Genomic DNA, 16010 nt, shown 5'->3' with positions numbered 1-16010 from the left:
TTATAATGCTTGTACAATAATCATAACTCTTGAGAGAAATATTTTATACTTTTGGTGCATACTGGAGCTTTATGTGTAGATTTTTGTGGGTCAATCTCATTAGTTCAAATAAGCTACTTGAAATACTTACAGGATAAACAAAACCCTTTCTGAAAACACAGGAAAATTCAGTATTTGGAACCCCCAGAAGCTGAAGAGTTAATGGTGGGGTTGCACTGGATTCAGTGTATTTGCAGATGTTGCTGCAACCAACTGCTGATTTTTCTCCCATCCTGTCAGGGAACTCTGCCAGCCATGATTCATGGAATGATTTTTTTGCGCTGAGTAATCTGTGGTTTTTCTTTTTTCCTCTTCCCTCTCCCTTATTTTTATCCTGAACTAAAGCACTATTCATTTCAGCTAAAGGGAGGAGAAGCTTCCAAAGCACTAATACAAAACATTAAGTACACTGTGTTTTGAGTGGAGAAATTGTAACAAATGTTAAACTTGCAGTAACTTTACTTGGTCTTAGGCAGTCTAGTTCAGTGTGGGAAAACAGTTTTAGAACAGAATCAGCTTTTGGTTTTGCTAGTCATATGGTTTTACAGTTCTCTTAAGACTCTGTACTAGTATTGCTAAAGAACATCCAACTTCTGTGCTGACATTATGCCTCCTTTCTCACAGATCGCTCAGAAAGAAATAAACCAGACTGCCGCTCTTCAGGGTAAGAACTGTATTTCTCTATTTATTCTTCCCTTCTCTTTCTTTTTTTTACCCTGATTTTTTCCTTTTATTGGGTAAACTAGGAAATTGGCCAGAAATATAAAAATGTCATTCTTCTTCTTCTCCTTTGTTTTGGTAACAGTAATGTAATACCAAAATAAGTTTGTGTTAAATATAAATGTTTTATGTTCTTTATGGGCAAAGGTTGTCTTTTTTTAAAGAAATTAATAGGAATTGCTACACTGTGTCATGCATAGAGTTGTTTGGTAAAACCGTGGTTTAAAACAAGATGTCTTTTACTGCTTTGAACTGTTTGCTTCTACAACAAGGAAAATAGTTCTTGGTTCACTCAAAAATAGCAATACTTTATTATTCATGCCATTAACTCTGATCCCATCATACCCAAGGTTTCACAAGAATGAAAGTGTTTTAAACAAAGCCCATGCACACACACGCACACCAACACATTGTGTTTATTTAGAATTTCCTTCAGGCTTGTCATGAGCTTGTAGGCTATTGATTTGCAAGGCCATATTTTCCCTTAAGCTTCTGAATATTCTGTAGTGCTTCTTATCCTCTGATTTTTAAATAATCTCTTTCTCTGTTGCCTCATTTTCAAACTGTCTTTCAGTTCTCCACTGGGGAATAGGATTTTGTCCATGTCATGTGGTAGATAGTGGAATTTTAATGAACCAAAGTGATAGAGCAGACCAGCGAACCCTGGCTCTCCCATTCCTTTGTGAAAAGTCTTTCCAAAAAATTCTCCTGGTGTCCAGGCTTTTGACATGACCTGACCTTTTAATTTGATTTTTACAGTCTACATTTTTTTCCTTTTTGGTACATTTTTACAGTACAGTGGGCTAGGATTTTTAGCTGGAAGAAGAGTGTAGCATTTTCCTACAGCACACTTGATGTGTTGTGTCTATTGTGTGATGTGGTGGGAGAGGATGTTTTTCCCTCCCTCATCTGCCACAGCACTGTAGCTGATTCCAGCAGCGTGTTTAAGTTGCAGGGGGGTATTGCCTTTGTCTTTGAATACTTTTATCTACTTAAAAGCTCAATCACCGAATGTGCTGATTTCCTTTAATACTTAAAAATACTGAACTTTTTTCTTTTCTTTTCTTAAAATTTTGTGGTTACAGTCTAAATGTTAGAACTTTCATTAGATCATGTCATATTACAATAATGTCAAACAAATCCAAATCATTTTCAAAAGAAAATCTTATTTTATCAAAATGTTTAGTTTAAGGTTGAAATAGCTTCAATCTCTTCCCCTTTCTTCTCCCTAGTCATTTTCACCAGTATCTTTTTGCTCTGGAGTGTGTTTTGCAAGTTTGAATTTGGACCAAAAGCAAAGTAAAACATTGAATTTTTTTTCCACGGAATTGAAAAGTCAAATGCGAACCAGCCTTGGAATAAAACACCGCCCTAAGTTGCCTGTACTGCCATCTCCAAATTCTCATGTGGAAAGCACAAGTAATTAACAGTATAATGTAGATTGCTCGCAGTGTTGAGAGAAATGGAGCTTTCAGTAGTCTTTCATTCCTGTCAGTAGTGCATGTGCTTTCTGACCATATCTATGTATCTTCTACCCCTTCTCAGTCTCACTGGCCATTGCAGTCATGAGCTGCAAGGAAGAAAAGCCACCATTAAAAGGGTAGTGTTGTTTTGTGCACATCTCACTGCTGTTTGTAGAGTGGAATAGGAGCAGCCTGCCTTGCTTAAATAATGTACTCTGCTAATTGATATTGCTACACTCAGTGGTTCATGTCTCATTATAATTAGAAGCATTATTCTGTGGTGAGACAAATTGCTGGGTGAGATTCTTATCCCAAGTCTGGTCGTATCATGCCCTGGAAAAGAGCTGCAGTTGCATCAGGGCCAGAGCCCCTGGATAGAAGACCTGAGGGAAAACTAAATTGTGAAGTATGCACAGCTAAAACTGAAGTGCAAAGCACTCTTCTCTTGTAACATAGGCAGCATTTCCTATTTCCAGCTGTTTGAATGTAACTGGGGGGACAGTTTTTTTCCATTTTATGATGTGCTACTGCAACTTGGACACTGTCCTCTCTGGGACCAGTTCATGACAAGGAAAGAAGAAAATACAATGGTTCCGAGGCATCTTGGCTACTTATTCCTTAAACTGCATGTTGAGGAATGCATAGCTTAAACACACAAGATAGTACCCCTCTCATGGTCTCAAGTGGAACAAAAATGACACTGCAGGTCTTGAACTCAAGGTCTGGAAACAAGAGTTTCTACACTAGAATTACTATGAAATATTGAATGTGGGTAGATCTGCTGACAAGGTGAAGGAATAAGCAGTGAGCCTTAAGAAAGGTGGATAACTTAAGATGAAATAGCAGATGTAGATGTTTCCAAGAGAGATCCAGAGAAGTAGTTTATTGTTTCATACAAAACTCTGATGAGATCTTGCCCAGAAGTCTGTCAAGTCTAAGTAAAAATGTGGAACACTGGAATAAGAAGAGACCAAACAAAGGCCCAGATATCCACCACCAACTCTTCCTCATGCATTGTAAGGTTAAGGTGTGGTCTGGAACATGATCACAGTAACAGAAGGGTCACATAACAATAGGTCACAATATTCCTTGTGATTTCAGTGTTCTAAAGCTTACCTTTTCCAATCTCCTGTTCTTATGTATGTCTCTGTCTATGTATTTCTAGATGTATTTGAAGCGTGTGCTTGAGTCTTTGCAGTATTAGGGATGAAGAGTTTATATACAGTGAGAGAGGATCAGTTTTAAAACATACCTTTGGACATAATTAATTTGCAGTGAAAGACGTTAAATAAACCTGTTCTAGGTAGAACAGTATAGAAGTGGTCAATAAAATAGTACTTTATTATAGGGTGATGCCATTTAGAAGAATTTTTACGGCAGTATCAGGAGCTCTGACAAATATTCTGGTTTGGTTATTAGCTTGTCAAATGTTTAGCATGGGAGAAATGCTGCAGAAAGAGAGAGCATTCTGAGAGTGATACAGGGATCTAGCGTGGCATGGGGAAGAAATCTGGAGAGTGGATGAACCAAAGACCACAGATAATGATTTAAAGGGAGGGACACAGGTAACCTTGACAAAATGTGCATTATTACATTATCTTCTGCCTCTTTTGGTGATTAGCAACCATCTGACACTCAGGAGAGTTTAGATAAAAACAAGAAGTAGCAGAACAGGGCCTGTGTATCTATTTCGTGTACTGCTCTGCACTGATTTTTTTATTAAATATAGCACATTAGTAAGATCAAACAAATGTTCACTGAATCCAAATAATACCTATTGCTATGTTAAGTTTTAATAAAGAGACATTTCATTTCATGACCTAATAGCCACCCTTCAATTGTTACATTTCAGACACTATGGAAATATACCTCTGCTGCTAACAGTGGTCTGTAATTATAATTCTTGATTTTACTATCAGGTCATGCTTCTACTGTTGTCTCTGATAGCTTCAGGTCATGCACTGCTGTAACACAGGTCAATTAGGTCAAAAGAAGTAGGTCTTTATTCCTCTAAACGTTTTCAAACTGAAAATTATGTGATAGTAATAGAAGATTTGAGGCATCTACGTATTTGCAGTTAATCCCCGAACATGAATAAAGCTTGTAGAAGGAACTGGATTTTTTTTTCTTCTCTTGGTTGAGGATTATGGATCAAAAAAATCCTGAAACACAGTCCTATAATTTGGTATAATTCATTGTAGTTGCCTTGACCTTGGAGATGAGCAGATGAAGGTAGCTAACAACTGCAGCAATTTACTGAGAGATTTAGTAGAGTATCAATCACTTGAAGTCAAGTCAGAAATATCAGTGTCTACTGTGAAAAATGGGAAGGGGGATGAAAATAATTAGTTCATTTTTAGAAATAGATCCTAGGTTTTACTGCATGTAGTCTGCCTGGTGACTGTAATGTGTTTAAGTTCTTTTACAGCTGGTTGCCTTCATTTGATTGCAGTAAATTGAGCTTTTTTGATTTAAAATGCATCAAGTCAACAATACAAATAGACAAAAGTCGTCTTTTGTTCCTTTATAAACAAGCACTTGTAGTGGCTGATGAAAGGGGCTACTGATCCCTTTAGTGAAGCTCTGCTAAATCGAGTGATCGTTTTTATGAATGGTATTTTGTATCTGACTTTGGGTTTAGTTGTCTGGGGTTTTTTTAAATGTAGAAGAATTCCATCAGTGAAAACTTCTCTGCATTTCTATTTCCTCTGCTATATAATGCTGATTTTGTGAAACTGTGTTTAAGAAATACTACAGTAACAGTTGGACTATATCTTAAGAATGTGTCTTCCCAGATCATCTGTGAAACCTGCAAAGACACCCTTTAATGAAGATCTTAAGCTTTTAACAGGGAATGAAGGGAATCCTAAGGCACTGGCTTGAGAATGTGGTGGAACTGTCCCCTCTTTATAGTTAAAATGAGGTGGTTTTGCAAATCAATATGCTTTTGAGGTCTTGAGAAAACAGCCAATAACAGGCTTTTCTATGTTGTAACCATTACAGTCAGTCATTTAATAGTTTCACCAGATCATAGCATATCCTGAGTTGGAAAGTACCCACAAGGGTCATTGAAATCCAACTCCTGGCCCTGGACAGAACCATCCCCAAGAGTCACACCATGGGCCTGAGAGCATTGTCCAAATGATTCTTGCCTGAACTCTGTCAGGCTTGGAGCTGTGACCACTTCCATGGGAAGCTGTTCCAGTGCCGAGCCACCCTCTGGGTGGAGAACCTTTTCCTGATATCCAACCCAAACTGCCCCTGAGCACAGCTTCAGGCCATTCCCTCAGGTCCTGTCACTGTCACCACAGAGAGAGATCAGTGTCTGTCCCTCCTCTTCCCCTCACCAGGGAGTTGTAACTGCAGTGAGGTTTCCCCTCAGTCTGCTCTGCTCCAGGCTGAACAGACCAAGTGACCTCAGCCACTCCTCACACGGCTTCCCCTCAAGGCCCTTTGCCATCCCTGCTGCTCCTCTGGACTCTCTGGCAGCTCAGGGTCTCTTTTGCTGTAGCACCCAGAGCTGCCCCAGCAGTGGAGTGAGGCTGCCCCAGTGCAGAGCAGAGCAGGACAATGCCCTCCCTTGCCTGGCTGTGCCTGCTGTCCCCAGGGCAGGGCTGGCCCTCCTGGCTGCCAGGGCTCAGTGACACATTCAGTGCCATGGACCAGGGCCCCAGCTCCCTTTCTGCAGTGCTGCTCCAGCCTCTCATTCCCCAGTCTGAATGTACATTCAAGGTTGCCCTGTCTGAGGTATAGAATCTGGCATTTGTCTTTGTTAACCTTTATATTGTTGGTGAGTGCTCTTAGTCAAAGGGGCAGTGTGGACAGACTTCTACTGCTTCTGTACTGAGAAGTCACAGAATGGTGGGAAGGTCATGCAGGTCACGTAATCAAGCATAGTGCTGGTAGTGCGAAGATGCTGATGCTAGATCAGCCCTGTGATGGCTTTTTATAGCCAGGATTTGAAAATCTCCCAGGAACAAGAGGTTGAGCCTACTTACTTTCAGCCCACTGTGAGGCTGCTTGTCTGTCATTTACTAACTTTATTTCCAAATTATAATGCTGTGGGAAACACTACTAAAAGAAACAGTCTAAACACTGGACTTCTTAATATCCCGAAGGACCAAATTAATTCACACAAACATCCTGAAGTACAGCTTTTCATCACTGTTGTTTAAAACCCTTGTGTTGTCTACTGGTAATGTCTGGGCAGCCTTGTCAATGCTTCTGTTTTACACAAGAAAATTTCAGGCCTTTGCCCATGCAGCCAGTATAACAGAGTGTAATACACATCTGAAGTTTGAGACTGGCACTCCATCTGAATGGGAAGGGTTGTGTGTAGAAGAAAGAATTAATGTTGGGGGATATTTTTTACTGTAATATTTTTATTCATTATATTTAGCTTTTGCAATTTTTAAGGCTAGGGAGTATCACATTAGTCTTGCTCTAAGCTTGCTTTTAGGCTGTGAAAATAGCAATGTCCTGCTTTTGTACTCTCCCAGTAGGTCAGAAGTTGGGGTAGTTCTAAAAAGTATCTAGTCTCCTTTCCAAATCCTTGGGGTGCAGTTTCACAATTGCCCTGAGCTGAGCTAAGCCTGTGTTGCTCCAAGAAGGAAAGGTCTCATTCTCTCCTTTGGGCTGCTGTCAGTGCTCATGTGGTTAGTTGGATCACAAGGCTGGTCTCCAGGGAAAAAAAATAGCTGTGTCTCCACAGATTAAGCAGGTTCAGCGTAGAGGGGCAAAGTGATTTCTTGCAAGTTCCACAATCAGTCAATGGCAGAATTGGAAACAGGGGCTCTGAGTTGTGACTTTTCTTGTTATCTTAAAAGTAGGCTCATGTGACTCCTTTATTTTCAGTCTTAGAGATAAATTTTGGACTCACTCAGTGCAGTCCCACAGGTTAAATATAGATCTAAACTGGTGCAATTTGAGATTGGAATCTACTTACGTGTCTTTCTTTTGTTTATCACATGTTTCTCATCAGCACGTGCTTTCACCTTGGAGCTGTTGCTTCTGGGACTAGAATAAGCTGGAGCAATTCTGTGCAGCTTCTTTTTTTGGTAGCTTCTTTGCCACAATAAATCATTATGCTTAATTTTTAATTTGCAATGTTAATTTTACTCTTCTCAGTTTATACTTATCTGTAAATGAGGAAAGAAAGAATCACAGGTAGAGCTGAGGAATAAATGGCAAATGGATTCAGCATAGTTTCTGGCAGTTAGGGATCACAAGAGTATCTAGAGCCTGTTCCTGGGGTTGTTTGTTTTAATGTTGGCAATTTGTCACTGTTGTGTTGGGGATTTTTGCCTATTCATCTCACAGATAGCAAGCAGTAAAGAGTTATTGTGAAGGGTGTATCCTAGCCAGCCTCCTAGATCCCTTATTCCTAAACAGAGAAGAGGGATTTGTTTTACTAAAAAGAGTGCTCTGTTCCTGGTTTCTGCAAAGGGAATTCTGAAGGACTGTTTGCTCTGGTGCCCTGAACAACTCTTTCCGTTGTCTGGGCTGCTCTCCAGTGCTTATTCTAAATCATAATGGAAAATAACGCTGCAAATGAGATGGTTGTTGAAAGAATAAAGAGAAAAAGGCTCACCCTCTGTCTTCGCTGAAGGAATCTCACTGCTTCTTTGGGCATCTTGTGTACATGAGCAAGTTTCACCATCCCATCATCTTTCAGAATAGGCTTCTATAGAAAGTGCTGAGGACCATCCAGACACATGGCCACACTCCTTGTGCATTAGGAGAATTATCTGGGGCATGAACAACCATGATAGACATTAGTTCTAAGAAAGGTGGTTTCAGAAAGAACACAAGTGCACATTTTTTAATACAGAATGGTGGGAAGGTCATGCAGGTCACGTAATCAAGCATAGTGCTGGTAGTGCGAAGATGCTGATGCTAGATCAGCCCTGTGATGGCTTTTTATAGCCAGGATTTGCCAAATTAATCAGTCATGGTTATAATTTTGCTTCTTTATTTTTTCCTCCCCAAGACATTTCAATGATGAACAGCAGATGAAGTTTATGTGGCAGCTGGGAGGGAGGGCTGGGAGAGAATTCTTTCCAAACGTATTTATAATATTCTCAAAGAAAACAGAAAATTAGGAGGAGCTGCTAAGAGAAGCCTATATGATATGTGTCAGGGCTGAGGTGGCAGAGTCAGCAGGTTGTAAACTTAGAACACAGAGGTAGTAATCATGAGATTGTCTCTGAAAGAATTTCATGTTGGTATTTTAAGAGTGTTGGAGCTTTCGTTTATTTCCCTAAGGATTTATGTAGGTTTCTGTCTAGGCTCAGTATCTACATTTTCTTTTGCCTCTGGAATTTGAGTGGGAGAGCTCAGTTTGCAGTTATATTGTATTCGTTTCTATGGCCTCTTACTCTGATGTGCACGAAAGAGAAGAGATTGTTATTTCGTTCTTTTTTTTGTTCTCTTTTAATGTACTGCTCACCTACTTTGTAATTTCATTGTGAGTTATTTCTTTGGTGTCTTTGTTCTTTATTCTAGTATAGGGAATCAGTTACCTTAAGTACCAGCATCTGATTTGGCAGGTTGAACATTGAAATGATTGATAAAGTACTCCTTTAAAGCATGTTATAGTTGCATTCTTACTATATCATGGGGGTAAGGTATTCCTAGTGAGGCCTGTCACATTGATAATTTCTTCCTCTTAAATGTATTTTAGTAGAATGTACAGTATAATATGCAGTTTGCACAGGTGTACTTTTGACTCTGTGTTGCTTGTGAGATTGCATTTCTGATTTTTCTACAAAATTTCTCTGTTCAAAAGTGGTATTTTGCTTAGTGCAGACACCACCGTTTGAATTTAAGCCATGTTTGCATTGTCCTAGTTTTGGCCATCTGTGACAAATCACAGGCTCAACTGAGCTAGTATTAGCCCCTAGTATAGACAAGGATGAGCTGCTTTTTCATCTGTTCCAGCTGCTTCAGTTTTAAGAAGAGAACTAAGATCCGGTGATACAAAACATCACATTGCCCCTGTTCCCTTGGAGGCTTACAGCCAGGGCAGGTTGCCAGCAGGTGTCATGCCCCAGGAAGGTCCCGTGCTACAGAGGACTGCAGTTAGACCATGCAACCCTAAATATGAAAAGCATTTGTAGAACTATGGTCTTTATAAGTATGCATAGCTGCATCTTAATCTGGGGAACATTGTTACAAGAGGCTTGTCGTCTGACTGGTGGACATTGCCATCTCCTGAGGCTTGAGGCAAAGGTTGGCTTCTAATTAAAGAGAAGGTCCAAATCTAATCAGGGTGTTCCACCCACAAGCAGTAATTACTGTGCTAAATCTCTCTTTTGATCTATAGCATAATAATCTGGTTGAAGCAAAAGAACTACCTCAGTGATATCATGTTTTTATTAGGCAATACTTTTGCTTGGAATAAATGCGTAGTAAAAAGAAACAGCTTTGGTTTTACTCTTATAATTCTTCTATTTCATGTCATTGGATTTTTGCTTCTCCATCCCCTCACACACCAGTATCTGGTATCTATTATTAGAACCTGAAAGGAGGTTGGAGAAGTGAGGGGACTAGAGGAAATGGCCTTAAGCTGAGACAGGGGAAATTGAGATTAGATATTATGAAAAAAAACCTCACTGTTATGGCAGATAGGCATTGGAATAGGTTGTTCAGGGAGGTAGTGGAGTCACCCTCTCTGGAGGTGGTCAAGAGACATCTGGATCTGGTGCTGGATGATACAATTTAATGGTTTAGTGGTTCAGGGGTTACAGTGGTAGTGCTTGGTTGCCAGTTGAACTTGATGATCTTAAAGGTCTCTTCCAACCTTGATGATTTTATGATTCCTTTAATACAGTATTAGTTCAAACAATCCTGATATCGTTTTGTGATTGGACCAGGTCAGGAAGTTTCACGGTTTCTTTGGACAACTGTTTTTAAAACCACTGTGTTGTTTTATTGCCTTTTTTCCATGGCCCCTTCTAAAATAATAGGTCCATGAATAGCTAAAACCATGTAGTGCCCCTGACAGGTGAAGGTTGGACAACTAGGAGGAAAGAGAACAATATGATGGGACAGGTACATTAATAACAGCTGTAGGAGAGGCTTTCTCACCACACCTTAATGGTGTATAGGACAAAAGATTATTTGCTTTACTATTCAATCTATCTTCTTCCTTCTAAGGTTGTTGACAAGGAAATAAGTTCTGTTAAATGAAGTTTGTACAGTGTGAACTGACTAGAAATGCTTTCTGTTAATAACAGCTTTTCTTTTTTTCACCAAAGACAGATCTAAAATGACAACACAGTTCTCTGGTGCAACTTGAAGCCATTTCCTCTTGTCCTTTTCCTTGTTATTTGGCAGAAGAGACCTTGATAATAACCTATTTTTATGTGGTTGTAGAGAGCAATAAGGTCTTGCATGAGCCTCTTTTCTCCAGGATAAACACCCCCAACACCCTCAGCTGCTTGTTTACAAGATTTGTGCTCCAGACCCTTCACCAGTTGTGTTGCCCTTCTTTGGACACTCCCAGTGTCCATCTGGTAGTGAAGGGCCCAAAACTAAATACAGAATTCAAGGTTTGTCCTCACTAGGGCTGAATACATAGCAACAATCACTGTGCTGGTCCTGCTGGCCACACTCTTTCTGAGACAGGCCTGGTAGGCCACCTGAATGTGTTCTGGCTCGTGTTCAAACACTATCAACAGCATCCCCAGGCCCTTTTCCACCAGGCAGTTTTCCAACCATTCTTCCCTCAGCCTGTAGCAATGCCTGGGGTTGCTGTGACCCAGGTGAAGGACCCTGCTCTAGCAGGGTAATCCTAGAGCACATTGCAGGGATTGTGTCCAGATGCTTCTTGAGTATCTCCAGTGAGAGAGCCTCCAGAACCTCTCTGGACAATTTGGCACATTCACCTGCACAATAAAAAGTTCTTTCCTTTGTTCAGTGGAACTTCTCTGCATCATTTCTGTACCTTGCCTCTTGTCTTCTTGCTTAACACCACTGAGCAGAGCCTGGCTCCGTCCTTTTGTCATCCCCCTGAGACATTGATGAGGTCCCCTCTCAGTTTTCTCAAGGCTGAACAGGCTCAACTCTCTCAGCCTGTTATTTTAAGGGGGATGCTCCAGTCTTACCATCATCTTTGTTGCCCTTCTCTGGACTTGCTCCAGGAGCTCCATGTCTCTGCTGCAGTGAGGAGCCCAGAACTGGACAGCACTCCAGATGTGCCTTACCAGAGCTGAGCAGAGGGGCAGGATCACCCCCCTTGCCCTGCTGGTATTTCTCTATGAGAGAAGTGGTACTTGTATTTATTAGCCAACAGTATGTTTTCATTAGGATTTTCTTGAATTCATCCACACTTTAGCACCTACCTGTGGCAAGCAGTGCCAAAGCTTAACCTCACATTGCGTATTGAAAAGTCTCTTGTTCTTTTGAGCTTGGTGTTTACTAGTTTTGTATAATGCCTTCTATGTTCTGTAGTGTAAAAGACTGAGCTGTCATTCCCTACAGCTTTGCTGCTTCTTGAGAAAGTTAAAATGGTGTTGTTCTGCTTTTAAATAGATCATGTCAATCAATTAGGTAGTCTTAAGGAAAAGGTCACTATTACTTTTGGAGGCACAGAGGCATTATAGCAATAGGCAAGAAGATTGACTGATAGGAGAAAAAGGACAGGAATGATTTACTGCCTTTGGAATTAAGGGCATCACTAAGAGTGAAGATTAGAGAAATTACCTGCTTTCAGGTAATTCAGGGCCTTTAAGTTGAGTTGGAGATTGAAAAAAAGTAATATTTATTTTCTACACCTGTCCCTGTAAAAATTATGGATTAAGGGTTAAAGGTCAGAGATGAGGAGGTCCTTATAAGAGAAGGGTAACCCCACTGGTCACTGGCTTTTCTGGGTTTTTTGCAGTTGCTGTAGTTGGCTGATACTTTGTGGCTCTTTTTAATTTCCTCTGCCTAATTCATCTGATGACATGTGGCACCTTGATTAAAGTGCATGGAGAAGCATGTGATAGAGCTATTGTTTGGGGGATACTTACAGGTGAGGGAAGGGCATTGATATCTGTGGCTGTGGAATATTTTGGAGAGGTATTTCTTATGGCTGTGGATCTGACAAGGTCCGGTTCAATCTGTTCTACAAGATGTTTGTTTCTAAATTTAGTTGGGTGGCAAAAAATGGTAGTGATTATTTCTTCCAAGTTGTAATCATCCATTAGAGACTGCAGTATTTACTGTCTTACCATATAATTTGAGGTCCATGATGTTGTAAGACAGCCAGGATATATGATTGAGGGTGGAGGGAGTTCCTTTTGTCTTGCAGTATGTTTGCATGGTGACTTGCTCAAAGATGAGATCTCTGGAGAAATGTCCCCAGAGGTTAAAAGCCTTCTCTCGGTTGTTGAGGTAGGTATTTTGTTCTTACAGCAAATTCAGTGCTGTTCCCACCTATCAGGATTTCGCAGTGGATAGATGCAGGTTTTGTAGGCATCGGAATGATTTTTAAAATGTCTTTGGCTCTGTGGGTCGATGCTTCTATTTCATTATTGGAAAATAATTTGAGTATGTATAAACTTGAATGCTTTTCCCCAACTGAGCTAGCGAAGGTGTTAACTTTACCTATACACTATACCTTACCAACCTTCTCATAGAATCAGAATTAAAATACTTGAAAAATAATCTTTTATGCATATATTTTTGGAGTTGACCTTAAACTCAGAGTTGCTGGGTCACTGTGAATGTGTAAAAAAGACTGAAGTTTAAGGTTGTGTTTAAACTCAGAGGTAAACATTGCATACCTACAGATATGTGAATATATGGTTCGTTGTTGTGTAGTGCAAATTTCTGGTGAATCATTTTCTGTATTTTGTAACCAAAAGCTTTATGAATATCTGTGGCATAGAAGAAAAGGAAGCATTTCAAGAAGGGCAGGAGAAGAGTGTTCAGGAAACATGCCATTTCTCTGACTGAGCTGCATGCAGGGTACCTTCTGGAAAGACAGGTCCAATGAAGGGTGTGGTTATGAGATTTTATTTGACAATTTCTGTGCAGTGTGCATTCTGTGAGGGCCACTGTTAAAAGTCCAAGGATCTCACATATTGTAGGGTGTAACTGCGTGAGTCAGCAGTACATTGCAATGAGATGTGATCATGCATGAAGATAGTTTTACATTTGTGAGATTTTAATGTAAGAGGGTTGAAAATTAGTGTTTCTGCTGCTTGTTAAATTATTTGTTTATAAGTACAAATGGCCTATTTGAAACCAGTATGTTTCTTTATGTGGATGACCTTGTAGTATTCTTAAACACATCTTTTGGCTGTTGGTTCACATTTATGTTGTACAAGAGGTTTTGGGGTTTTTCTGTTTCTCATTTTAAGCACTCAGTTAAAATTTCACTATGTTTGATGCATGTGTATTAATATTTCTGTCATGTAGGCTGTCCCTTCACAACAAGTGCCTTTACTCTCATCACACCTCTATAATTAAAACAATGAGGAAATTCCCTTTGTTTCCTCACTCAGCTAAAGGTTAAACTCCATCACATTTCATGCTGCTTGTTTGACTCAGCTGGGCTATAAAGAAGTTGAATTAGGCTGAAGGAGCACACAAATCCTACGGCATGGGACTTTTCATAGAACTTGGCATTGGCAGTTGTTGTACTTTGAAATTCTCAAAGGCATTCAACTGATTTTTTGGCACTGAGGTCACCCCAGTACTGAACGCTTCTCGTAATCCCAGTTCTGTGGGCTAGGTTGAACTTTACATTTTAGATCCCAAACATCTGTCTTTTGTATTGCAGTGCTGGAATTGTGCTGCTAATCTTTGACTAGGCAAGATCCAGATACTATTTCAACTGCTGAGTATAGAACCTATTTAGTAGTGTTCTGGGAAGTAAGACTCAGTGATTCACCTGTCAGAGGCCTCAGTTGCCTCAGGATTCCCCAGGAACTCCTTCCTTATTACTGTAGTTTCCTGTCAGAGGATACACAGTAGTTGAAGCAAGTGGGCATATCTTTTACAGATTTTTACACAGGAAACAAAAATACCCAGGAAAAATCAACCTGTACCTTGTTGCTTTGGTCTGATTACTGCTGTGATGTCTTTGAAGTCTGTATACTTGCAAGCACCTGAGCTTTCTCCACTGGATTCCTCACGTCCAGCATGTGCATCATTTCGGTCTTGCTGAGTTCTTGCCCTTGCAGTCAACACCCTTTTGTTCTTGCTTGTTCTTCTCTGGAGCAATGTTCTTTTGTGTTTCTATTCTGAAGTTCCTCTGTTTTCAAAAGTCCAGCTGAAGTAGACCCATCTTTTAATTTCTTTGGGAGATTTCCCCACCCATTCCCTATTGTTTTCTCTTTGCTGATAAATGCAGATAAATGATTTAGTAGGGATTTAAGATACTCACTGCTATAAAAGTAGTGTTACCTATTTTGTTACAGTCATTATTAGTGTTTCTAGTCAGATGAGAACATTGACATACCACTTTTTCCCTTTACAATATTTTAAAGATAATCTTACCACTTTACTCATATGTTCTATGAAATATAGAAACTATTTGAAGAAAATCTAATATTCATGCTTTATAACAGTTTAAGCCCTGTAAAGACATCTTGAATCCTGTGGATCCAGATTTACTGGTTTTCTTTATGCCTTTGTCCTGCTCATCCTTCATGATTAAACCAGGTTTTATTCATCTGTGATGTCAATTACAAAGGTTTTGGAGCTCATTTAGCCACCAGGTTATATTTGATGTACAGAGAGATATGAAGCAAGCAGAATGTCCCATCAGTGGCTAGAGAAGGCTTTGATTTACTGACTGAAATGCAACTGCAAATAGTTGAATCAAAAAACCATTCTTCAGAAATAGGCTTTGTTTTGTACTCTTGAACTGTAAAAGTAGGGCACTGTCATCTTTCCCCATGTGCAAATGCAGAAGCTCTGTAGACTTTAATGGTAAAGTATTTCCATCAGCAGAAGCTGCATTTTACATCTAAATTGTTCTATTTGAAAGCGCTGGTTCTTTCCTTCTGTTTTTTAACTGTTACTTTTGTGTCTGAATGTAATCCTGGCTGGGCCCAAATATCCTGTCCATATCACTATAACAATTCAATGATACTTTAATTTACATTTACAGTGCTACATTGCTATTATGCTATTATTAAAATTATAGGTGTTTTCTACTGCTAGAATTATTTACTACCAAGATTAAATTGCCATTAATCATGAATATTATTTACTAACTTTAATCAAAACATACTAGCCGGCTTATCATAACAATGAGTGTGATATGTTGACAGATGGCATAGTGGGGAGCCTTTTTAGCTGTTACAGGAGGACCAAAGTCTTCTTGTAGCATACATTTTATTGGGAGCTGAAATCAGTCGATATGCAATGAAGACTGAGAATGACTTGAATCATGCTCTAGGCATTTGCCTTTCTGGAATGTCTGCGTTTATAAAATCATCTTGGGGCTAGGGGCAGTTCAGCTCGGGTTGTTGACTGAAAGAAAATGCTGTAGGAGATTTATCTAGAATGTCTGTAGCTCAGGATCAGGAAAGTGTTAGTTCAGGGTGCACACAAACCAGGTGACTCAGATTGGCAAAAAAATTGGGAGGTGTTTCAGCTTCAGGGTCAAAGCTGGACATTATTAAATGTGGAAGCCATTGTAACCTGATGACTTGTAGGCTGCTGTGAGAATTGAAGTGTGAAATGTTATCATCTGCTGCCATGATTTGCTTTGACTTCCTGCCTGTGTTCTGCCTTAAAATTGAAGGTTTTGTTGCTAAAATACGATCCCAAAGTATGACAGTGACAAGC

At 39.8% G+C, this 16010-nt stretch overlaps 1 protein-coding gene across 4 annotated transcripts in view; it reads left to right on the top strand.

The window, feature by feature from the left end:
* Positions 1-16010, top strand: part of SH3D19 (SH3 domain containing 19) — an 82027-nt gene that overhangs the window by 17051 nt on the left and 48966 nt on the right. For all 4 annotated transcript variants that reach the window (XM_039699848.1, XM_039699847.1, XM_039699849.1 and 1 more), the window contains exon 2: positions 664-703. In XM_039699848.1, the coding sequence (XP_039555782.1) occupies positions 664-703 (40 nt within the window). The remainder of the gene's footprint in view (positions 1-663; positions 704-16010) is intronic.

The sequence above is a fragment of the Passer montanus genome, unplaced genomic scaffold (assembly GCF_014805655.1).
Source record: "Passer montanus isolate IOZ18808 unplaced genomic scaffold, ASM1480565v1 scaffold14, whole genome shotgun sequence".
In the NCBI taxonomy this organism is placed as follows: Eukaryota; Metazoa; Chordata; class Aves; order Passeriformes; family Passeridae; genus Passer; species Passer montanus.
Note: the sequence above shows the minus strand (reverse complement) of the source record. Positions and strands in the feature narration are given on the sequence as shown.